This window comes from Sceloporus occidentalis, unplaced genomic scaffold, assembly GCF_023333645.1.
Source record: "Sceloporus occidentalis isolate IW3139 unplaced genomic scaffold, rSceOcc1.0.p SCAF_6, whole genome shotgun sequence".
Lineage (NCBI taxonomy): Eukaryota > Metazoa > Chordata > Lepidosauria > Squamata > Phrynosomatidae > Sceloporus > Sceloporus occidentalis.
This window is the reverse complement of record NW_028316986.1, coordinates 42,064,389-42,087,365: the sequence shown is the minus strand read 5'-3', so window position 1 is coordinate 42,087,365 and position 22,977 is coordinate 42,064,389. Positions and strand designations below refer to the sequence as shown.

Sequence of the window (22,977 nt, the reverse complement as noted above, 5' to 3'; positions counted from 1 at the left end):
TTAAAAAGTAGTAAAATAAGTAAAATCACAACATAACGTCTTTAAAATGTAATTTGAAATAGAAAATCTAATTCTCTTTCCCTAAATTTATATAGAAATCAAGAATGTCTTACAGAAGTCTTTAGTTGAATTCCGTGTTGTTTTCCGAGAACTATGAAATGTATCCGACCTGAAGGAGCTGAAATTCCTCAACAAGCGAGGTACAAAATACACAAACAAAAATTACAAAGAATAAATAAGTCAGTTTGGGCAGAAAATAACTGTTATTGTATTGCCATTATTGGCAATTCACTTAGACAATTACCACAAATTAACATATAATACAAACTGCAGGGTTTTTTTTAATCCTGGCATTGACAGATCTGTAAAAATTTCTCATTAAAAGAATATATATTTTAAAAAGAAATACTTATGTAAAATAAATATGCTTATGTCAAAAAATAGGAAATGCATATATCATCAGGTGTTTAATAGTGACTTAAAAGGTGTTTCATAGAATCATAGAATCGTAGAGTTGGAAGAGACCACAAGGGCCATCCAGTCCAACCCCCTGCCATGCAGGAAATCACAATCAAAGTATCCCCGACAGATGGCCATCAAGCCTCCGTTTGAAGACCTCTAAGGAAGGAGACTCCACTACACTTCGAGGGAGTTTGTTCCACTGTCGAACAGCCCTCACTGTCAGGAAGTTCCTCCTAATGTTGAGGTGGAATCTCTTTTCCTGGAGCTTGCATCCATTGTTCCATGTTCTAGTCTCTGGAGCAGCAGAAAACAACCTTGCTCCCTCCTCAACATGACATCCCTTCAAATATTTAAATAGGGCTATCATATCACCTCTTAACCTTCTCTTCTCCAGGCTAAACATCCCCAACTCCCTAAGTCGTTCCTCATAGGGCATGGTTTCCAGACCTTTCACCATTTTAGTCGCCTTCCTTTGGACACGCTCCAGTTTCTCAATGTCCTTTTTTAATTGTGGTGCCCAGAACTGGACACAGTATTCCAGGTGGGGCCTGACCAGAGCAGAATAGAGTGGCACTATTACTTCCCTTGATCTAGACACTATACTTCTATTGATGCAGCCTAAAATCGCATTGGCCTTGTTAGCTGCCGCATCGCACTGTTGACTCATATTCAACTTATGGTCTATTTGGATTCTAAGATCCCTTTCACACGTAGTTTCATTCAGCCGGGTGTCCCCCGTCCTATATCTGTGCTTTTCATTTTTCCGCCCTAAGTGCAGTACCTTACATTTCTCAGTGTTGAAATTCATTTTGTTAGCTTTGGCCCAGTTTTCTAGTCTGTTCAGGACATTTTGAATCTTGATCCTGTCCTCTGGAGTATTAGCTACTCTTCCTATTTTGGTGTCATCTGCAAATTTGATAAGTATTCCCCCAATTTTGTCCTCCAAGTCATTGATAAAGATGTTGAATAGAACTGGCCCGAGGACAGAGCCTTGTGGGACCCCACTGGTCACTTCTCTCCAGGATGAAAAGGAGCCATTGTTGAGCACCCTTTGGGTTCGGCCGGTCAACCAATTACAAATCCATGCAACAGTTACTTTGTCAAGCCCACATTTTAAAAGCTTGTTTGCAAGAATATCATGGGGAACTATGTCAAAGGCCTTACTGAAATCAAGATATACTATATCCACAGTATTCCCTTCATCTACCAAGCTGGTAATTTTATCAAAGAAAGAGATAAGGTTTGTTTGGCATGATTTCTTTCTCTGAAATCCATGTTGACTTTTTGTGATTATGGCATTGCTTTCTAGACGTTCACAGACTCTCTTTTTAATGATCCTCTCTAGAATCTTTCCTGGTATAGATGTCAGACTAACTGGATGATAATTGTTTGGATCCTCTTTTTTCCCCTTTTTGAAGATGGAGACAACGTTTGCCCTCCTCCAGTCTGCAGGGATTTCTCCTGTTCTCCAGGAGTTCTCAAAGATTATTGCCAATGGCTCTGATATTACATTTGCCAGCTCTTTTAATACCCTTGGGTGTAGTTCATCTGGTCCTGGAGACTTATATTCGTTTAGATTAACAAGTTATTCCTCTACTATCTCTTTACTTATTCTGTGCTGAAATTCCTCTATTCTGTCCTCTGCTCCTTTATCCTCAGGATGAGCACCCTTTGTCTTTTCTGAGAAGACTGAGGCAAAGAAGGTGTTGAGTAATTCTGCCTTTTCTCTATCTCCTGTTAGCATTTTGCCATCTTCTGCATGCAGTGGCCCTACTGTTTCCTTCTTCTTCCTTTTGCTGCAGACATATCCAAAAAAGCCTTTTTTGTTGTTCTTAACCTCTCTAGCAAGCCTGAGTTCATTCTGTGCCTTGGCTTTTCTGACTTTACCCCTACACAGGCTCGCTATTTGTTTGAATTCCTCTTTGGTGATTTCCCCATTTTTCCATTTCTTATACATGTCCTGTTTAAAAGTTAGCTCAGTTGAAAGTTCTTTAGTCATCCATCTTGGTTTCTTGAGACACCTCCCGTTTTTCTTTCTCACTGGAACTGTTTGAATTTGTGCCTTCAGTATCTCCCTTTTGGGAAAGTCCCATCTGTCTTGAACTCCCTTCTCTTTTGGTATTTCTGTCCACGTGATCTCCCTCTATACTTCTCTAAGTTTACTGAAATCCGCTCTCATAAAGTCTAGAATGCGTGTCTGACTACGCCTGGCTTCTCCTTTCCATTGTATAACAAACTCCAGGAGAACATTGTCACTTCCACCTAAGGATCCCACCACTTGCACTCCATTAACTAGGTCATCCTTGTTGGTTAGGATCAGATGAAAAAATAGCTGATCCCCTTGTTGCCTCTTCCACCTTTTGGACAATGAAGTTGTCTCCAAGGCAAGTGAGGAATTTGCTAGACCTTGAGGATTTGGCTGAGTTTGCCTTCCAGCAAATATCAGGATAGTTGAAGTCACCCATCACTACTACATCTCTCCTTTCTGAGTGTGTGGTTGTCATGGCCAGCCAAGATCAGCTCTCGGAGGATGAGGAGGAGGACAAGCCTCCTCCAGAGCAAGAGCTAATTGAGGCTACACCAGGTGGTAATCCTGCTCTGCCAGGTCCCAGCTGTGCTCTCCCAGCCCCAGAGGAGGAGGCCCAACCAGGTCCTAGTGCTAGTGAGAGGCCTCCTGTGGTGCAACAGCCTAGTGGTGACTCTGGGGAGGAAGCTTGCCTGGATGTGCCTACTTACAAAGAGAGAAGGGCTGAGAGTGCTTGCAGGCGCAGATCCAAGAGGATTGCAGAGAGGCAATTAGCCAACCCGCCTCAGGTGGCATGGGGGAGAGTTTCCCTTACTTAAGCTGTAGAGAGGCCTCCACTCAGTGCCAGAGTTTATTGCATGATCCCTTGGTGTGATTGCTGCTGGCACTGGCTCCTTGTATCTTGACACCTTGTTGCTTTGACCTTTGACTGGACCCTTGTTATCTTCTGGCTGCTTTGATCTTGGACTGCTTTGACTACTGTGACTCCCGGTATCCTGACTTTGGCTTGGCTTTCGGAGTGCTCTGATTTCTGGTATCCTGACTTCGGCTTGGCTTCTTGGACTGCTCTCATGCTTACTTCTTGCAAAGTCTGTGTCCTGCTTCCACTTGCTGGGCTAAGCCATTCTTATTGGCGTGTGTCTGTGTGTGCTGGCTGCACTCCAGGACAGTGGTCATCTGTTCTAGAAAAGCATCATCCAATTCCTCTATCTGACTTGGGGGGCTGTAGCAGACTTCCACAATAACATCCTTGTTGTTTCCCTGCCCTTTAATTTTTATCCAGATGCTCTCCACCTGGCTTCCTGGATCTCTTCACTGGTGTAAATGTCCCTAACATATAAGGCTATTCCTCCTCCTTTCCTGTTTGACCTATTTCTCTTAAAAAGGTTATATCCCTCTATTTCTACATTCCAATTGTGAGACTCATCCCACCAGGTTTCAGTGAGGCCTATTATATCATATTTGCTTTGTTGTGCTAGGAGTTCAAGTTCATCTTGCTTATTTCCCATGCTCTGTGCATTAGTGTAGAGACATCTAAGACCATGTGTTCCCTTTACTTGCTCCCTGTGCAAGTGCTTTTGCCTCCCACTTTTGGGTCCTTGCACTGTTTGCCTTGTTCCCTCTGTGTCAGTTTGACTGTTTTCTCCAGCCCTTTTGCCTTCCAAAATACTGTCTCCCTCCCCCACATAACTCAGTTTAAAGCCCTCTTAATAATAAATAATAAATAAAGCTTTTATTTATATACCGCGCCTTCCACAGATCAGGGCGGTTTACATAAAATTACAGTGCAGATACAATAGTTAAAAACAACAGCATACAGTATACAAGAATAGAATAAAATAAAACCAACTAAACCCCAATAGCCCATCCTCATAGCCACGGAAGAGGAGGGAGGCCCGCAGGATTTTTTATGCGGGGAATGCTAGCTGGAAAAAAAAGGTTTTCAACTCCCTTTTAAATTGGGCCAGGGAGGTAATCGAGCGGAGCTCGGCGGGCAGCGTGTTCCAAAGGGCCGGGGCGGCGATGGAAAATGTCCGCCTTGCGACGGAGGTAAGCCTAGCCCCTGGCACCTTCAGTAATAGCTGCCCGGATGTTCTGAGGGTGCGGGACGGAATGTATGGGGAGAGGCGGTCCTTCAAGTATCCTGGGCCCAAGCCATTTAGGGCTTTATAGGTAATCACCAACGCCTTATATTGGGCCCGGAAACGAATAGGCAGCCAGTGAAGATCTTTAAGCACCGGTGTTATATGGCTGGTCCTGGAAACACCAGTGACCAGCCTGGCTGCCATATTTTGCACCATCTGTACTATTGGCAAAAACGTTTTTGCCAACTGGTGTGAGATGCAACCCATCCCTTGCCAGAAGTCCCTCCTCATGGAACCGCAGCCCATGGTCCAAGAATCCAAACCGTTTAAAAGTAAGTTTATTCCAAATAGCCAGATCAGCAAACAAACCAAAAAACAAAACTCCTACCCATCTCTTCTTTCCCAACAGGACAGCTGTAGCTGTTATTTCAAAAGTGGGGGTTGGTGTGAGGGTCCTGGCCTTTCATGCGTTGTAAGTCAAACTAGCAGTAGCAGTAGTCCCAACCAATCTTCCCAAAGCTGTTGAACTGGACTCTAGAGATAGTTGCATTATATACAGCATCTATAATAATAAATATTCTTTTCCTTCCTTAAAATACTTTCATATGTCAAGTCATCTAAAACCAAAGTGGATTTCTTGTCATTGCAACTCAGTTCTGACAGCTTTGGAGAGTTTGGTGAGAAAGGATTAAATGTCGTATGGTTATTACTGAAGCTGATGCTGAAGCTTCCAAGCAGAGCCCCCAGTTTAGGGATCTGCTATGCTGTGTGGAGGGCACAAATTGTAATAAAAAGACTAATATTCATGGACATCCCTAGTCCAAAATATGAATGAACATGAACATTTGAATGAGATACATATACCCAGACTTGATGCTAAAAGAGTTGTTGCTGTTGTTATGCCATCAGGTCAGTTTAACCCTATGAATGAGAGACCTGCAAGTTACCCTGTCATCAACAACCCTGTCATGCATACTTAGGCCCATGCCTTCCTTGACTGAGTCTATCCATCTGTAATGCAGTTTTCCTCTTTTCCTGTTTTTTAGTTGAATCCTTTTAAAATGACTGTAAGCCACCTTGAATCCTATTTTTGGAGAAAGGCAGTATATAACGCCAACAAACAGACAAACAAACACACACAGACATATATACATACTGCCTTCTACCTTCTGAAGCATTATTGTCTTTTCTATTGAACAATGTGTTCTCATGATTTGTCTAGTACGATAGCATCAGTTTAGTCATCTTGGCTTCTAGGGAGAGTTCAGGCTTAATGTATTCTATGACCCATTTGTTTGTCTTATGTCCATGGTATTTGTAGAACTCTTCTCCAGCACCATATTTCAAATCAATTGATTTTCTTCCTAACAATTTTACTCACTGTCTAGCTTTCACACAGACATTAGAAATATAATGGCATGGACAATGGTGATCTTTACAATGGAAAATCTTGTCTAGTTCCTTAGTGGCCCTTCCATGTCCTAGTCTTCTTCTGATTTCTTGACTGCAGCATCCATTCTATTTAACACTAAGCCAAGGTAATGCCTATTTTAAAGTTATATATGATCTTTTCCATGTATCTGGAATTTCCTTTTGCAAAATTTCATTCATTACAGTTTGGAGTGGTCCTATTAATTTCCCCCCTAATTTTTGATAATATATCGCCGGTAGCCTGTCCAGTCCTGGTGACTTTCCTTTTTTCATCTTACTGATCATATCCACAATTTCTTTTGCCATTATCTCCTTGTTTAACTCTTCTCTTTCTACTTCACTAATCTGATTTATTTTCTCCTTCTGCAAGAATATATTTACCTCCTTCTTTTTTATTACTTTTTTCGAGAATAATTTTTCGTAATATTTTTGAAACGCCTTCTTGATTTGGTTTTGTTCTGTGTGTAATTTACCTCCCTCTTTAATTTTCCAAATTGTATTCTGTTCCTTTTTCTTTTTCAATTTCCAAGCCAACCATTTTTCAGGTTTATTTCCTAATTCGAAATACTTCTGTTTTGTGAATCTTATTTTAGTTTCCATCTCCTCTACCATAATTAGTGAGATTTGTTTTTGAAGTTTAGCTATTTCTCCTATTATCTCTTTGTTACTTGGATCGTTTTTAAGTAATTTCTCTTTTCCCTTTATTTCTTGTATGACCAATTCCAATTTAGCCCCTCTTTTTCTTCCTTTCACTACTTTTCTGAATAAAGAAACCCCTCATAAATGCTTTTGAGGCATCCCATACTGTCTTTGTTTCCACCTCATTATTTAAATTAAGTTTAAAGAACCATTCTAGATTTTCCTTTGCCTGTTTTAATATATTTTCATCCTTTAATAAATTTTCATCCAATCTCCAATTGAAATCTTTATGTCTTCCCTTCATTTCCATGTATATGGGGCAATGGTCTGAAATTAATTTTGGGAGAATATCTACTTAATTCTAGGAGCCAATGCTGACGTAATAAAAAACATATCGATCCTCGACCACGATTTATGACATTCCGAATAAAATGTAAAGTCCTTTTGTGTTCCCGCTTTCTCTCTCCATATATCTATTAATGCCAATGTATCTTTCATATCAAAGAAGGTTTTGGGTAATTTGCCCTGATTCTTTTTTATTAATTTGTCTGATCTCTTATCTTGTAGTGGGTCTATTACCCCATTCCAATCCCCTAACATGATCAAATTCTCATAATCCAATTGCTCTATCCTTTTTTTAAGATTTTGAAAAAACTTTTCTTTATTTTCTGTTGGTGCGTAAACTCCTACAATTAAAATTTTCCCCTGTTGGCAATTTATTTCTAACCCTAAATATTGTCGCTTCTGATCTTTAAATACTTCTGTGGCTTTTATTCTTTCCTTAACATATATGACTACCCCTTTTTTCTCTTCTCCGTGCTTGCTACATATTCTTTTCCTAATTTATTACAAATTAGATATTTTTCATCTGTTTTTCTAATCTTAGTTTCCTGCTGTCACTTTTTAATTTACTCAAATAATGATTTACTTTTTTTCTTTTCTGTGGACTATTAAGTCCTTTCACATTCCATGAGATTACTTTTATACCGCTATCCATCTTCTACCCCGTTTTCTTCTGAACTTAAAACGTCTGCTTCGGGTTCTTTCACCTCTTCACCTGTTAATAAATTTGTCACCGAGTCATTTTTTCCTCCCTTCTTTCCTTCCTCTTCCTCTTGTTCTTTGTCTTTTGCTAAATCTTCTAAAAACTCTTTTGCCTCCAACAATGTCATAATTCTTACTCTTTTTTTGTCTGTATTGGAACGAAATCCCTTCTGGAACCTCCCATCTGTATCGTATTTCATTCTCTCTCAAGGTTTTTGTCAGAAAAGCGTAGTCTTTCCGTTTTCTCAATATTGCCCCTGGGACATCTTTCAATATTTGAAGTTCCAGATCATCCACCACAAGCTTCGCTTCAACATATCTTTGTAATATCGTTTCTTTCATCTGGGTCCTCACAAAATAGATAACAATGTCCCTAAGTAACTTCTTCTGCTTTGCCACCCAAGAGTTCACGCGAAACACTTTATCCAGTTCCGTTTCCATTGATTCTTTGTCTTTTCCAATAAATTCTGCTAAAATTTCCGTCATGTTTTCAAAGATTTTTTCACCTTCTATTTCCGGTAGCCCTCTAATTTTCAAACATCTTTCCCGCATTTTCTGTTCCCAGATATTCCTCTCCTCTTGTAGTTCCTTCCTTTTTTCTATTTCTTCTTTTAATTTATCCTCCAATTCCTGATTTTTCTTCTCCATCACTTTCACTTTTGTTTGACCTGTCTTACATCTGATACAATGGATTTTATTGCTTGATTGATCTCGCCAATTTCGGTTCTGATTCCTTGTTTTATTTCAGTCTTCATTCTTTCCATGTCCTGTTTCAGGTCTTCCTTGTCTCTCTTCATATCCATTCTCAGATCTTCCTTATCCCTCTTCATATCCTGTCTCATCTGTCTCATTTCCTCCAATAATAATGTGTTTGTATCTTGAACTTTTGGAAGTTCCAAAAAAGGTCTTCTTTGTATTTGAAGTTGCTGTTGTTGTAGTTTTTGTTGTTGTTGTCTTGTTCCCGTAGACATCTTCTCTTACTAAGTTTTACTTAATCAGCAAACGCTCTAAATCAATGGGGGGCTCCTACACCAATATCTTTCTTTAATTTCTAACAGTTCCCTGTCTGTTTTCTTTCCTATTTAAACCTTTGTTTGTTTCCCCTACCTGCACCTTTGCTCCACCAGAGGTCGCTGCCTTAACCAGACTTCCCTTTTCTTGCTTCTCTAATCTCTTCCTTAATCTTTACTCAACCCTTTCCTCACTTTCACTTCCTGATAGTGTTTTAAAGGGGTAGGGTCTTTACAGGAAATGGAATGCAAGATATAAGATAAGTAAGTACAATTTATATAACACCAGCTTTCAAACCATTCCCAAGCGTACACTCCACAAACCTTTTCAATCCCTCTTCCCTCCCTTTAGAGTTTATTTAAAGTTTAGACAGTTCTCCGTCTTACTCCCTGTTTTCCCCCTCGAGCCTTTCCACTCTCAATCTTTTAACTCTCCTCCACGTTCGCCGACCCTTCTCTCCTCCCAGCCCAGTCCTCTCCTCCCTCACAGTCCTCTCAGCTCTTCACTCTCTGTATCTCCTTCGCGCCGTCCGGCCCAATCCCCTCTTTTCTCTCTCAATCCTCTCTGCTTCCCACCCTCTGGGTCTCCTCTGCTTCTCCCCGCCCGGCCCTCTCCCAATTCCCCTCCACACCGGCTTCCCTCTCTGTGTCCTCCGCGTTCTCTGGTGTTCTCCGGTCTGGACTCCTCGTTTCTCCCGGGCCTCTCCGCTTTCCGCTCCCCGTCTCTCCTTCGCGTCCCCCGGCCTAGTCACTCCGTCTCCGTCTCCATCTGACCTTTCCACTCCCCTCACTCCTTTTCTATCCTTCTTTCCTCCACACTCTCCGACCCAGTCACCTCGTCTCTCTCAGGCCTCTCTGTTCCCCGTCTCCTCCTCGCGTTCGCCGGTTTGGACACCTTGCCTCTCCCAAGCCTCTCCACTCCTCGCGTTCCGTCTCTCCACCGCACGTGCCATCCTTGTCTCCTTGTCCCTCTCGGGCCACTCCACTCTCCTCTCTCCGTCTCTCTTTCCGCTTCTCTCCGCCCAGGCTTCTCCCAATTCCCCTCCACGCCAGCTTTCCTCCACGCTCTCTATCTTGGTCTGTCCGTCCTCTTACACTTCTCCTTTCTTCCAATTCCCTATTTCTCTCTGTTATAGAAGATTCTCTGTATGGTATCTTGATACTTTTTGTCCAATTTGTATATTCAAGAAATAAAGATGTATCAATTTGCAAAGTTATCTCAGGCAATTTTTAAAGTCGAAAGTGAATGTATCAGCTTAAAGGTTTTCACAATTGCTGTAGATTACCGTTCACTTGTAGTTGGCTGCGTCTGTGAGCCCAATGGCGGCATCAGCATGGTCGCGGTTTGTCCTTCGGTCTCCTCCACTTCTCTTGGCAATTTAGATGTTTATCTTGCCTTAGAAGTGGGAATCTGACCCCTGTAGGACCCGTCCGCAGTTCCCCTCCGCGGGGATGCAAAAATCGGCTGCCTCCTGTATCTCCTTGACAGCCCCTACCACACTGTGCGAGCAGCTCTCAGCAGAATGCTAAAAGTTTGCTTTTAGCGGCGCCATCACCAACCGGAAGTCCAACCCAGCAACACCGCTTCTGTCAATATAGCCTCTTGCCTCACAGGAGTACAGAATCCCACCACTACATAAAGACAATGCCAGTGGTGGGCTAAAAAAGCACATGCACATTTAGTCAGTGATGTAGTCTTGAGTCAAGTGACCTGGACACAAGCCGGCCTCAAGTAGCTTCAATTGCTTAACTTGGACTTGGCTCAACCATAAGTGGCACACTGACTTGATTCACAATGTGTATATTTTTACTGAGAGATTCACTGGTGACATTCACTTTGAGCAGCAGGCAGGACCCACCTGCAGAACACAGGGCACATTTCTTGGAGGGAAACAGGAAATGTGTTAGGCAATGGGCTTGAGGTGGAATGCTTTTGAAAAGCTTTAGAAGACTCCCCTGATGTGCAGTGGGGACAGGCTGCCAAGCAGACTTCAACCCCCACCTCAAGCCCAATGCCTAACATGTTTACTGTTCCCCTCTGAGAAATGCACCCCACCTCCTTTTTGTTTGTTAGGCCTTGCTCCTAAACTTGAGACTCAATTTGAGACTTGATTTGGAAGTTTCTTGCAAGGAACTGAGACTTACCTTGAGACTTGGAGTAAAATACTTTAATACATCACTGTATTTAGTTTTACTGTATTGCATCCTATTTTATGTACATTCATTATTTTAAATTTCAGATCAATTACCTTGTTTTTTGAATTTCACCATAATAAAAGACCTCTCCTAATATCGTTCCCATTTTCATACTTAATCCACCTTCTTTCTGAAGTCGTCCCAGCATATAGTCTATCATATTAGTCTTCCCAGTACCTGGATCCCCTAAATGTTAATAAATACATTAATAGGTCAGTAGTAGTAGTGGAGGCAAATAAATGATTCTTCCGTTATTTTATCTTTTTTGAGTGCTACCAAATTATAGTTCCATTATTCAGAAAGCTTTTATTCTTAGTTAATTATATATAGATGATTAATACAATAAAAATATAATATATTTCAAATAGCAAACATACCCAAAATTGTTCATTCTTGGGTGTAAAGAGGAGCAATTCACAACCTACTGGTTTATATACCCAGGGACCAGCTTCTCAGGTAGTAGTCACATGTATCAGTTATTTCCATTGACTCCCCTTTCCCCCTCTCACTTTCAGTCTTGCCTCAAGAATAACTTAAAGACAGATAAGAATGACAAAGAAAATAAGATTTTACAATGCCACCTTTGCATCTTAAATGCAGGAAGATATTTTGGAAGAGTGCATTGCTCCCTTGCATATCCAATAATTAATATTCATGATGAGCACTACCATTTCATTCTCTGGTGCACGTAGAGGAGCAATTTATAACCTACTGGACTATATCCAATCCATAATCTTATTGGCAACAATAAATTGATAGTATACCTTGCAGTATTGTGGTGTCATCTGTATATCTAAGATTGTTAATGTTCCTTCCTGCTATCTTCATTCTTCCTTCTTCTGAGTCTAACTTTTCTTATGATGTTTTCTGCATACAAGTTGAACAAATAGGGGATTGACTGAAGCCTTGCCTGACCCCTTTACCAACTGGGAACCAATTTGTTTCTCCGAATTCTATTTTGATAGCAGCTTTTTTTCCTGAGTAGAGATTTCTCATTAGGACTATCAGATGTAGTGGAACACCCATGTCTTTAAAAGTGTGTCATAGCTTTTCAAGATCTATACAGTCAAATGCTTTGCTCTAGTCTATAAAGCATGTGGTGATTTTTTCTGGAATTCTTTTGTGTGCTCTATCAGCCATTGTATGTTTGCAGTATGGTCCCTGGTACCTCTTCCTTTCCTGTACACTGCTTGCACTTCTAGAATTTCTCTCTCCATATGTGTTGAAAAATTTTGAGCAGAATTTTGTTTGCATAGGAGATTAATGCTATTGTCCTATACAGTCATCCGTCTCCAACCGCGGGCTTGCCATCTACAGATTGAAGCATGTGCTGGTGGCCCTGACCCATTCTTCGCAATGGTGGCACATGCTCATAGCTACATCAGCACAGCTGTGCACACATCAAGCCCCCATGGGAAGAACAGGACTTGAGGTCCTGCGTTTTTTGCCATCTGCAGGGGGGTCCAGAATGGAACCCCCAAGGATGCAAAGGGCAGACTGTAGTTGCTGCAGTTTTTCCTCTCCCCTTTTATGTAGATTGGGATAAGTATTGATCAATTTCAGTCTCTTGGCCCCAGTTTTGTTATCCATATTGATTAGTACTAGAGCTGATTCTGTGTCTATTGTAGCAGTTCATTGGAATACATCTGTTTCTGATTTGTTTTTATCAATTTCTTTTATTGCAGCTTCATCTTCATATGGTTCATATGGTTGCAGGTTCATCTTCATATGGTTCTTCTCTCCGTGTGTCATTTATTTTTTATTTTTTATATAATTCTTCTGTGCATTGTATAAAATGTCTGTTTTCTTGATCTTGTTGTATCTTCTTTTTTTGGTCATATCGCATTTTGGCCCTTGGTTTGAACCTCCCTTTGAGTTCCCGGATTTTGTGAAAGAGGTCTCTTGTTCTCCCTGTTTTGTTATTGTTTTCTGTTTATCTGTATTGTTCCTTGTAATAGTTCTCTTTATCCCTATGCACTAGATGTTGCACAGTTGCATTTATGGTCCTGGTTTTGTAGGGAAGGAAGACAGTAATGTGAAACAAAGCACTATGAGGAACAGGAGGGTATGTTTAGCTTCAGAAAGAGAAGACTGAGGCAGCATCTAAGTGGCAGAAATTAATCCAGTTTGACACTTTAGCATGGCTAATTGCTATGGAATTTGGGATTTGTAGCTTTGTCAGACTTTTAGCCTTCTCTGTCAGAGAGTTCTAGTGCCACAACAAACTACAGTTCCCAGAATTCCATAACATTGAGCCATGGTATTTAAAATGGTGACAAACTGGATTTTTAATGCAATGCAGATGCAGCCCAAGAGGTGATATAATAGCCATCTTGAAAAATCCAAAGCAGAGCGCAGAGCACGAACAGGAAGATAGGGGGAAACAAGTGCTGACAAGTAGGTGGGGGCCAAACCGTGAAGGGCTTTGAAAGTTAGTAATAACAACTTATAACGGATTCTGAATGGGATTGGGAGCCAATGAAGGGATGGCAATAATGGAGTGACATGATCATAACGGTGGGTGGAAAAAATTATCCTAGCAGCAGTGTGTTGTACTGAAATCAAGGGGGCAAGATGGGAAAGAGGAAGCCCAGTCAGCAAAGAATTACAGTAATCCAGGTGAGAAATGACCAGTGCATGAACCAAAGTCTTAGCAGTAAAAACTGAAAGAAAAGGCCTGATTCTCGCAAGATTATAAAGAAAGTATGAGCTCTCTCAGGTTGTTTTCCCTGCACATCTAATCCATTACCATCCCTAAAGTGCTGCTTCAAGAAAGCCATAACTTCACAAGCATCTTGAGCTTGAGTTAAGTGAGCTTTGTCTTTCATCAAATGCATGTGAAGCTATAGCTGTCCTGAAGCAGTGCTTAGGCATAGCAATAAAATGGATTAGAGCAAACAACCTCACTTGAAACAGGAGTACCTACTGGTTAGTGAGTTAATAAAATAGTAGATGGTGTATTTATATATATATTTTCCCACACAACATGCATTTCTAAACCAAAACATTTTGGTATGTTTTTCTGAGCCAATAACTTCATAAACATTGAGAAAAATGTAAAATCTGAGTGTCTATGTTTTAAGACACACCTTAAATTGGGAGATAAAGATCAGGACCCTGAAGGATATCTAGTTTTGAACCTTCTTTATTTTCTGAAAAAATTAGATAGTCCCTTCTAACCTGCTGTTCCTGCACTTCCTATTGTGACATCCTCAGTGTACAGACAGATTTGATATGAGAAATATCTAATATGAGATATTAGAAATAGTTGTTTCAGTCAGGTGAGAAAAAAAATCAGAAGGCTATCTCCCAGCAGCTTTCTGAACAATTATAATCTAAACTATGAATTATACCAACAGAAAAATGATAGAAAATAAACACAAAGCAATGTTATATACAAAAATGTGAAAATCAAAAATAATTATATACATGCTCAATCGACACAATCATGTTCATGGCCTTATATTTATATTTGAATTCCACACCAATACAAACACTTTAATATGTCCTCTTTATAGAAATATTTCTATCTTTGTTCTAGGCTTTAAAATAATACATCTAAAATAATTGTAATACAAAAATAAACAGATGTACTTATTTTATTTTAACAAGAAATCACATTTTTTATTTTACAGTTCTTGCTCTGTTTTATAATATCTCAAAATAATCTTACCTATGATCAGTACAGGATGTTTATTCAGTAAAAGGAGACTTGTTAGGAAACTATGTCGTATTGTATCAATATTGGGAACAAATGTAGAAGTCTCTGTTTTCTTTTCTTGGTTTTCTGTCATTTTATTATCAGAATCTGAAAGGTCTGAAGTCTCTACATTTAACATAAATAAAAATGTGATTGTTTCATAAATGTAGAGTGTTTTCCTCTAATATTATACATACATTACCTTACCTGACAGTTTAAATCAAGCATAGTGTGAAAGTAGATCAGACTCTACTGGTAGTTTGCTCAATTATTTGTAGCAAGTGGACAAAGGCTGGCTGGATTCCAGTTATTTAACAGTAACAATAAATATACATACTCTTAATTTTGGCTATTGCTTTATCTGATCGGTAATAAATCAGATGTAATATTTATTTAACAATAATATTTATTGTTATTGTAGATTCATGGTGTGCAGCAGATAAGTTTCTGGCCAGTGTTCCCTGAACCATAATATTTTTTCTGTTCCATGCTATTAATTAAATTAGTGGACCTTGAGGATGTAGCAAAAGCAATCACCACTACTGCCTGGCAAGCCTAAAGTTTGCCTTGGGTTTGTGAGGGAGGAGTTGTGCCAGCCTGGTTGGAGCCAGGAAATCAGGGAATACTGTGAAGGGGGCCCTGTGGGGAATAAATGATACAAAACTGAGGCTTATCTCTGATTGGCAGATATGGAAATGATGGTGTAGAGATAGGGAAAAGATGGCAAAAGAGACAGGGCAATCAACCAGAGGAAAGAACTGGTTAGGGTTTTGTAATATTTAAATGTGTCCATGGAAGATCTACAAGAATTCATCCTCGACAACGAGAAAATTGAAATAGTCAAAGAGTTCCCACACATTGGATGAAACATAGACGAGAACGGAGACTTCAGTCAAGAAATCAGAAGAAGACTAGGTTTGGGATCGGCAGTTATGGAAGAATGGGACAAGATCATAAAGTGAAAAGACATAACTCTGAACACTAAAGTGGGGATCGTCTAAACAGTTTTATTCCCCATCACCATGTACAGATGTGAGAGCTGGTCAATAAATAAAGTAGATAGAAAAAAATCAACCCATTTGAGATGTGGTGCTAAAGAAGAGTGTTGAGAGAACCACAGATGGTCAAAAAGACAAACAAATGGGTCTTACAACAGATCAAGACTGAATTTTCCCTCGAAGCCAAGACTGAGGCTGTTGGACATCTTGCCTCCAGATTTCAAGTGGGTGGTGCAGGACAAACAGCCCAAAACAGTGGCTACAGCAGCAGAGATAATGCATTCATTGGTACTCATAAGCGGGGAAGTGGGAAAGGAACCACTACTCTCAGACCCCAAAACAACTTCTGATGAGAGAAAAGCCTACAGAGACAGGCAGTCCCTTAATACCAAAGTGCTGGAGGGAAAAGCTTATGCTAGAATGGAAGAGGATTCCAAAGCTAACCCACTACCCATATCCATCTAAGACATCAAAAAGTGCTATAGTATGGGGGGTATGGCACACATACTGTATAGTATAACTGCCCAGCCACAATTTTAAAAATGTACCCCAGAGTGATAAGCAAGTAAACCTTGTGAGAAAGTATTGGTCTGAGGGGGCAAATGAACCACGAACCACTGAAGAAGACAGTGGTTATTTATTTACTACCTAGGCCAGTTACCAGGGAGATGGAAGCAACCGGCGAGGCAGCTAACATGTTACCGTCTAAAGAAACCAAATAGTGTATGATTGTGTTATTAGATTCAGAAATCACTGGGGATTTTGAAAAAAAAAAGTAATAAATGCGCAAAAGGTATTGGATTTGAGGGATACTGGAGTCCAGCTATGTGTGATTCAACATCATCTCATAAGCCAAAGCAATATATCGGAATGATTACAAGTTATGCTCAAGGGCCTTAAAGGACCAGTATTCCCAGTGCCCATAGCAAGGGTAAATATGAGTTATAAAGACTGGTGCGGATCCTGGGATTTAGTTCTTTTTCAGATGTTTTAGTCCCATGTTTGACTGGGAATGATTTGGAGAAACATGGTCTGGGTGACTACTTGAAACTAGGCTGAACAAGAACAACTTTTATGATCCAGTTCAGAAAGTGAGTTCATTACCCAAACATCTGCAACTTCTCACCCCCCCTCCCCCAAGAGCTTGCAATGTTCTTGGAGGAAACAAATCATTTGGACTTTTCAGTCTGCTTTGAAATGAGGGTACTGTACTGAAACAGGCTTGGTTTTTCTGATTGATGATTTGCTCCGGATGAAAGATGGGATTGCTATCCAGATTATCTTTTCGGATATCTCAGAGGCTTTTTGATAGTGTGAGACGGCTCTACAGGGCTAGCTCATAGCTTTCTGGGGGAGTGAATCCCTCCCAGCCTTGTTTTTTCCTCAACTCCTGAACCAATAGACATACCAGGAGGCTCGAGGGGAGCAGCAGGAAAAAAAGCCTCTCCCTCACCGGGACAGAGTTGTTGGAGAACTGGAGAGCTGAACAGAACACCCTAGTGTGCTTTTAACTTGTTCTAAACCATTTACATTGGTTTTAAACTGTTTTGCTTTGTCTTGTTGAGTTAATATGTTTTTAGCCAGAGGAAATTATCTTTTTCCTGTTTTAAATAGCTTTAAATTGGTCACACTAATTTTCTTACAATCAGTCCTGAGACTTTTCAATACAGGACAAGATAGAAATAATTTTTTAAAATAAATAGTAAAATACACAATGACATGAAAATACAAAAATAAAGTTTCCAAAGTTTGGAAGGGAAAAATCAAACAAATTATCAGTGTGGGCCTAAAAGAAAATATATACAAGTCCATGTTTAGATGGTACCTTACCCCACATAGATTATCTAAAATGTTTAAAAATAATAGGAATCTCTGTTGGAAATGCAGTAAAGAGATAGGAAGCTACCTACATATGTGGTGGAATTGCCCCATTGTAAGGAAATTTTGGAAAGATATACATATAGAGATGAGAAAAATCTTTGGATTAAAGGGAGGACCGACTGTTAAGTTCTATTTCTTAACTATGATGCAAGACATAGAATATGAAATTTTTTTTTGAAAAGATTATATTACTGGCGCTAGTTGCAGCCAGGAAGACTCTCACTCAGAATTGGAAAAAAGATTTCTGCCCAACAATTGAGGATTGGAGATGGAAGATGCTGGATATCTACGAGATGGAGAAATTGACACACCTGGTAAAACAGACCTTTGGAAGATTTCTATGAAGAGTGGAAGGTTTGGAAAACATATCTGAGTAATTTAAAGGAAGATAAGATGTACACTATTATAGAAGATGTACAGAGTATAGAGTAAAGCAGGAATGGTTTTTCAGGCGATAGACAGATATATGATGGTAATGTTGCTGTAAAGTTAGTTATTTCTCGGTGAAATAATAATAATAATAACAATAACAAATATTTTTGATTACTTTAAAATTATAATTATAAATAGGGTTGTGATATTAATTGCGGGTAAATAAAAATTAGATAAGTGGAAACATTTAGAGTCTATTAGGCTAAGTAAAAACAGGGATAATGAATAGTCATTAATACGGAAGGCTATGAAGAATATTTTATTCAAGAAAATTTGAAAGAATCAACAGAAGTAATAGGACTGTCTAGAGTTCAGTAGGGAAAATAGTAGATAATGTTAGAAATTAGTCAGTAATCAAGGAAGTTGGGAAGGAGGGAGGAGAACACTGTATTACTTATATTTCTATTTTAAATTATATTTGGTATATGGAATTTTTTTATCTTTATTGTATGTTTTTAATGTTTAATAAAATTTTAAAAAAAGAAAATACAAAAATAAAGATTCAGAGTACCAGCAACTCTTACCTTTCTGAATAAGTAACTGTGTACTAGGAACTAAATTTCCCCATGGCTCAAATTCTCCTGTTTGCAAATCCACAAAATAATCAAAAACAGTTTTGTCTCCAGATGGAATCTGGATATCTGAAAGCCAGAAAAGAGAAAAAATGTGCTTATGTATAATACAGTATATATAAATCATTTATTGCTTAGTCCAAAGACCATGGCAAAAAAAAAAAAAAAAAATCCAAGCTTTCATACAACTGCAAAATGATAATTAAAACTAACTAAGTAAAATAATGCTTAACCTTAAAATAAATAACTTATGTTATAAACAGACCACATTGTAGTGACAAAGAAAGAGTAATAATTAACATTTGGTGTTATAACAATAGCATTTTATGCAATCATATTATCAAGTTTTTATGACAGTTAACTAAGAGGTCAATAAGACTGGCAGCTTGGAGTGGCCTCTGGCCACTCCTGCCTAGATTGCTACCCATTCAGTGCGGGACTGCAGCAACCAGAAGGTCCTGAGGCTGGCCGCCAACACAGTCTGCAATGGACTGTAGGCAAAGAGAACTTCTTATGCACTACTTTTGGGTTCCTTCCCCATTTCATCATTGTGTCCATTTGTTCAAAATATAAGCATGTAAGGGCTTTACATGATTCCATTGGCAAGGATAATGTCAGATATTATTCACAATTCACACTGGCTTCTCAGGCTTTTGGCTAAGATCAAGTGTAGTTCTAAAATGCTAAAACAATGAGGCAAACATATTTGCTTTAAAGCTAATAGCTAATATATTTTTGCCTCACAATTCCTACAAAATCAAATGTTAAATTCGGAAAAAAAACTTAATGAGCTTCAAATGATGTGCATCACATTTCAAAATAATCCTGTTTTATTTTATTTTTTTTAAAAAAAATAGTAATCCTATTATATTTTTACAAACCATCACTTGTGAAACTAAATAGGTTTCATTCTCATTTGTGGGTTGAATTTTGATCAAACATATTGACAATGGCTGATCTTTGTAACTACTTATTGCTTACTTCACTGTTCTGTAACTGGGCTGGACACACTGCTCTCTATTCACTTTTTCCATGCTAACTATACAATCCAGTGTTTGAAGTGTAAATGAACAAACATACAATTTGGAGAAGGTGAGTGGGGGTGGAAAGCTAATAGAGATTCAGACCAGTAACCAAATCTAACTGAATATGTTGTTAGATATCGGGCTTCCAACCATTTGGATTGCACTGCAAATCCCTTCATATAAAAGTCAATTAGTTTATGAAGCATGTAGTCCAGTGCATTTGGAGTTTGCTAGATTGGGGAATGCAACTTAAAAACCAGAATACATAATAACACTTTGAGGGAGCCATTAACAAAATGTGAAATAGGAGCCAACAATGGCAATTAAACATGTTATTAGCTTTACATTTCATCATTTCTTTAAAAATTACTGATTTAAAGAATTCATTAATAAATAAAATTTTCATCTTCTCAGCTTTGACAAAAACAAATTAATCATCTCCTGGGTGTAAACAAATTTTGTAAGGCCCAAGCCCTGGTGCTGAGTTGTTATAACAGTACTGAAATTTATCTAGATTTGACAGCAAATCAACATCTAGTTAAGGACCTGGACAAATTAGTTAATTTTTCCATAATAAATCATTTTAGAAGCAGAAGGAAAAATTGTCATGGGGGAGGGGGTGCAGACTGTACCACATGGCACGCTAAAGAGAGTGACACCACTGTTTCCCAAACATCTGCCATTTGACAGAAATGGGATGTGGCATTCACCTCTATCCCTTTAAAATGCTGAAGAGATGGAATGGGTAGAATGAGGCTCAGTAGGAAGAGAAAGGATAGGCCCCAGGTTTTAAAAAAAATAATAATTTTTTTTGGAAAAAAACCCAGTAAATTTGAATATATACATATATGATTAATTTGTTATCAAATTTTCACCTTAACCACATGAAACTATGCACATGTAAATAATTTAGTCTGTGCATATGGTCTTGAGATTTAAAAGTAAATTTTTAATTTTTCTACAACTACAGTGAGCCCAAGTTTTATGTGAGTGTGGCATATGCAGCTTTCAGCATATGCTGAAAGCTGTGTCAGAGAAGCCCCTTGCGTGCCCTAGAAGAAGTAGCGGGGCACGTGCCCATGGCACACACGCGCCGCTGCACCCCGCAGGCACAAGCCCCATTACTTCTAATGGGGCTCCAGCACACGTGGGTTTCCCCTTACACAGAGGGAACCAGAACGGAATGCCTTTACATTCAATGACATACGGGAATTATAATTTACAAGTAACATCAGTACAAAAAACATTACAAAGGAATCTATATGGTGTGGTATGGGAGGAGGTCAATGGGTGTGAGTCTGTGACACCAGGTAATGCTAACCCTAGGGACATCACTGCACAGCTTGTTAAAGACATTTTGCAGAAGTGCTATGAAATTCTAACAAACAAACCATAATGATCACACACAAACACATATACACAAATCAGGAACTACCCTATCCCAAAGATTGAATGCACAAAACTATTATTATAGTGAGCCAGACTATTGCTAATGACCCATACCTTTTTATCTGCCTCAAACAAGATTTCATTGTATATATATAAATATGTAATTATATGCATGTCGGTATTCCTGAAACTAGGTTCCTCCAAATATACAGGACACATCAAAAAAAGAAATTACAAAAAAAGAATGGCCAATGGGCAGTGTTCATTGGAGTTCTAATAAAAAAATCTGAAAGGATCCAACCATGGGATGGTTTCTGTGTGTCATGGCAACTGTTTAGATATTGAAGATTATCGTCTACTACAGATTGTTCAGTTTCCTAAAATATGTACAATTACATGATATCTGGTCTTTCCCAGTTCTACTATTCTGTTATTCTGTATAGCTTTGAAGATTTCTGCTGTATTAATTAACATGATTCTGTACAATGAGCACACTGAGAAAAGAGCAAAAGTGCAGCACTTACTAGCAGGAGGTTTTGTTTCAAATATATTATGAACAAGGTAATTGAAGTCTCGGGTCACATTTGCAAGGTCATCATGACTGGTGTTTATACCAATTAGGGTCTCACCCTCATGCTCTTCCTCTCTTCTTAAAATTCCTCCTACAGCCCAGGTAAATGCAAATATGAATAGTTTTCCTAACAATACCAGCAGTTTATTAGGTTGCTTCTCCCAAAACCATCTTGCACTTTCTCTGAAATTAATGAAAAAAGAAATGGATTTAGTATTGTCAGTAGATTGGTTTTTAGTTTAGTCTTGTAATTGTTAGGATTCTTTATCCACGGATTCAACCTCCATAGCTTGATTTTTTTTAAAAAAAAAAATTAGAAATTCCAAATATCAAACCTTGATTTTGCCATTTTATATAAGGGATACCATTTTACTATGCCATTATATTTAAAAGGACTTGAGCATGCACATGTTTTGGTATTCATGGGGGTCCTGGAACCAAATCCCAGTGGATACCAAGGGCCCACTGTACTAGCAGAAGCCAACAAGAAACTGGAACAATTACTGAAGAACATCAAGGAGGAAAGCACCAAGGTAAGCTCAATGCTGAATATTAAGAAAACAAACATAATTATAATGGAAGAGTTACAGGATGAGTTATATTCATCCTAGATAACAAAAAAGTCAAAATAAGAATTCCCATACCTTGGATAAAATATAGATGAGGATGGAGATTGCAGTCAAGAAGGAGACTAGGAATGGGAAGGGCAGCTATGAAAGAACTGAACAAGATCCTAAAGTTCAAAGATATAACTTAGAACACTAAAGTGAGGATAGTACAAGCCATTGCATTCCCCATCACCATGTACAGATGCAAGAGTTGGACAGTAAAGAAGGCTGATAGAAGGAAAATCAACTCATTTGAGATGTGGTGCTGGAGAAGAGTTCTGAAGATACTACGGATGACCAAGAAGACAAACAAATAGGTCCTAGAACAGATCAAGCTTGAACCCCCTCTGCAAACCAGGTTGCCCAAGGGGCTCAACAGATGGCCCCTAAGGGGTGGCTCCATGCCACCTCTAGAAGAACCGGTTCGGGGTCATGACAACTGCACACCATGGACCCAATCTGGCCTTTCTGTGGAGCAAAAAGAAGCTGAAAAAAGTGGCTCCTTTTTGCATCATGAAAAGGGTGCCCTAGCCATGGTGGTGGCAGCATTTCTCTGCTTCTCTGGCATAGTGCATGTAAATGCTGCACTGAAGATGCAGCATGCCACTGCCCCCCATGTGGTTGCTTGGGCAGCATCATACTGGCGTGGAGGTAGAGTTGGGGTGGCCAGTGTGCAGTCACCATGCACTCTGCCTCCATGCCAGCTCTATATGCTGGTCTGGACAACCTCTAAATTGAGACTGTCATACTTTGGCTGTATCATGAGAAAGCATAAATCATTAGAAAATTCAATGATGCTGGGAAAAGTAGAATGCAGTGGAAAGAAAGGAAGACCACACACCAAATGGTTAGTCTTGATCAGCGGGGCCACAGGGCTGAGCCTACAGGACCTAAGCAGGGCAGTCGAGG

The 22,977-nt window shown here is 39.3% G+C and overlaps 1 protein-coding gene across 1 annotated transcript in view; it reads right to left on the bottom strand.

The window, feature by feature from the left end:
• Positions 1–22,977, bottom strand: part of LOC149310662 (dynein axonemal heavy chain 14-like) — a 352,749-nt gene that overhangs the window by 110,668 nt on the left and 219,104 nt on the right. Inside the window, 5 exon segments of the mRNA XM_089529413.1 lie at positions 114–187; positions 10,946–11,078; positions 14,566–14,718; positions 18,428–18,544; positions 21,414–21,643. Coding sequence (XP_089385539.1) covers positions 114–187; positions 10,946–11,078; positions 14,566–14,718; positions 18,428–18,544; positions 21,414–21,643 — 707 coding nt within the window.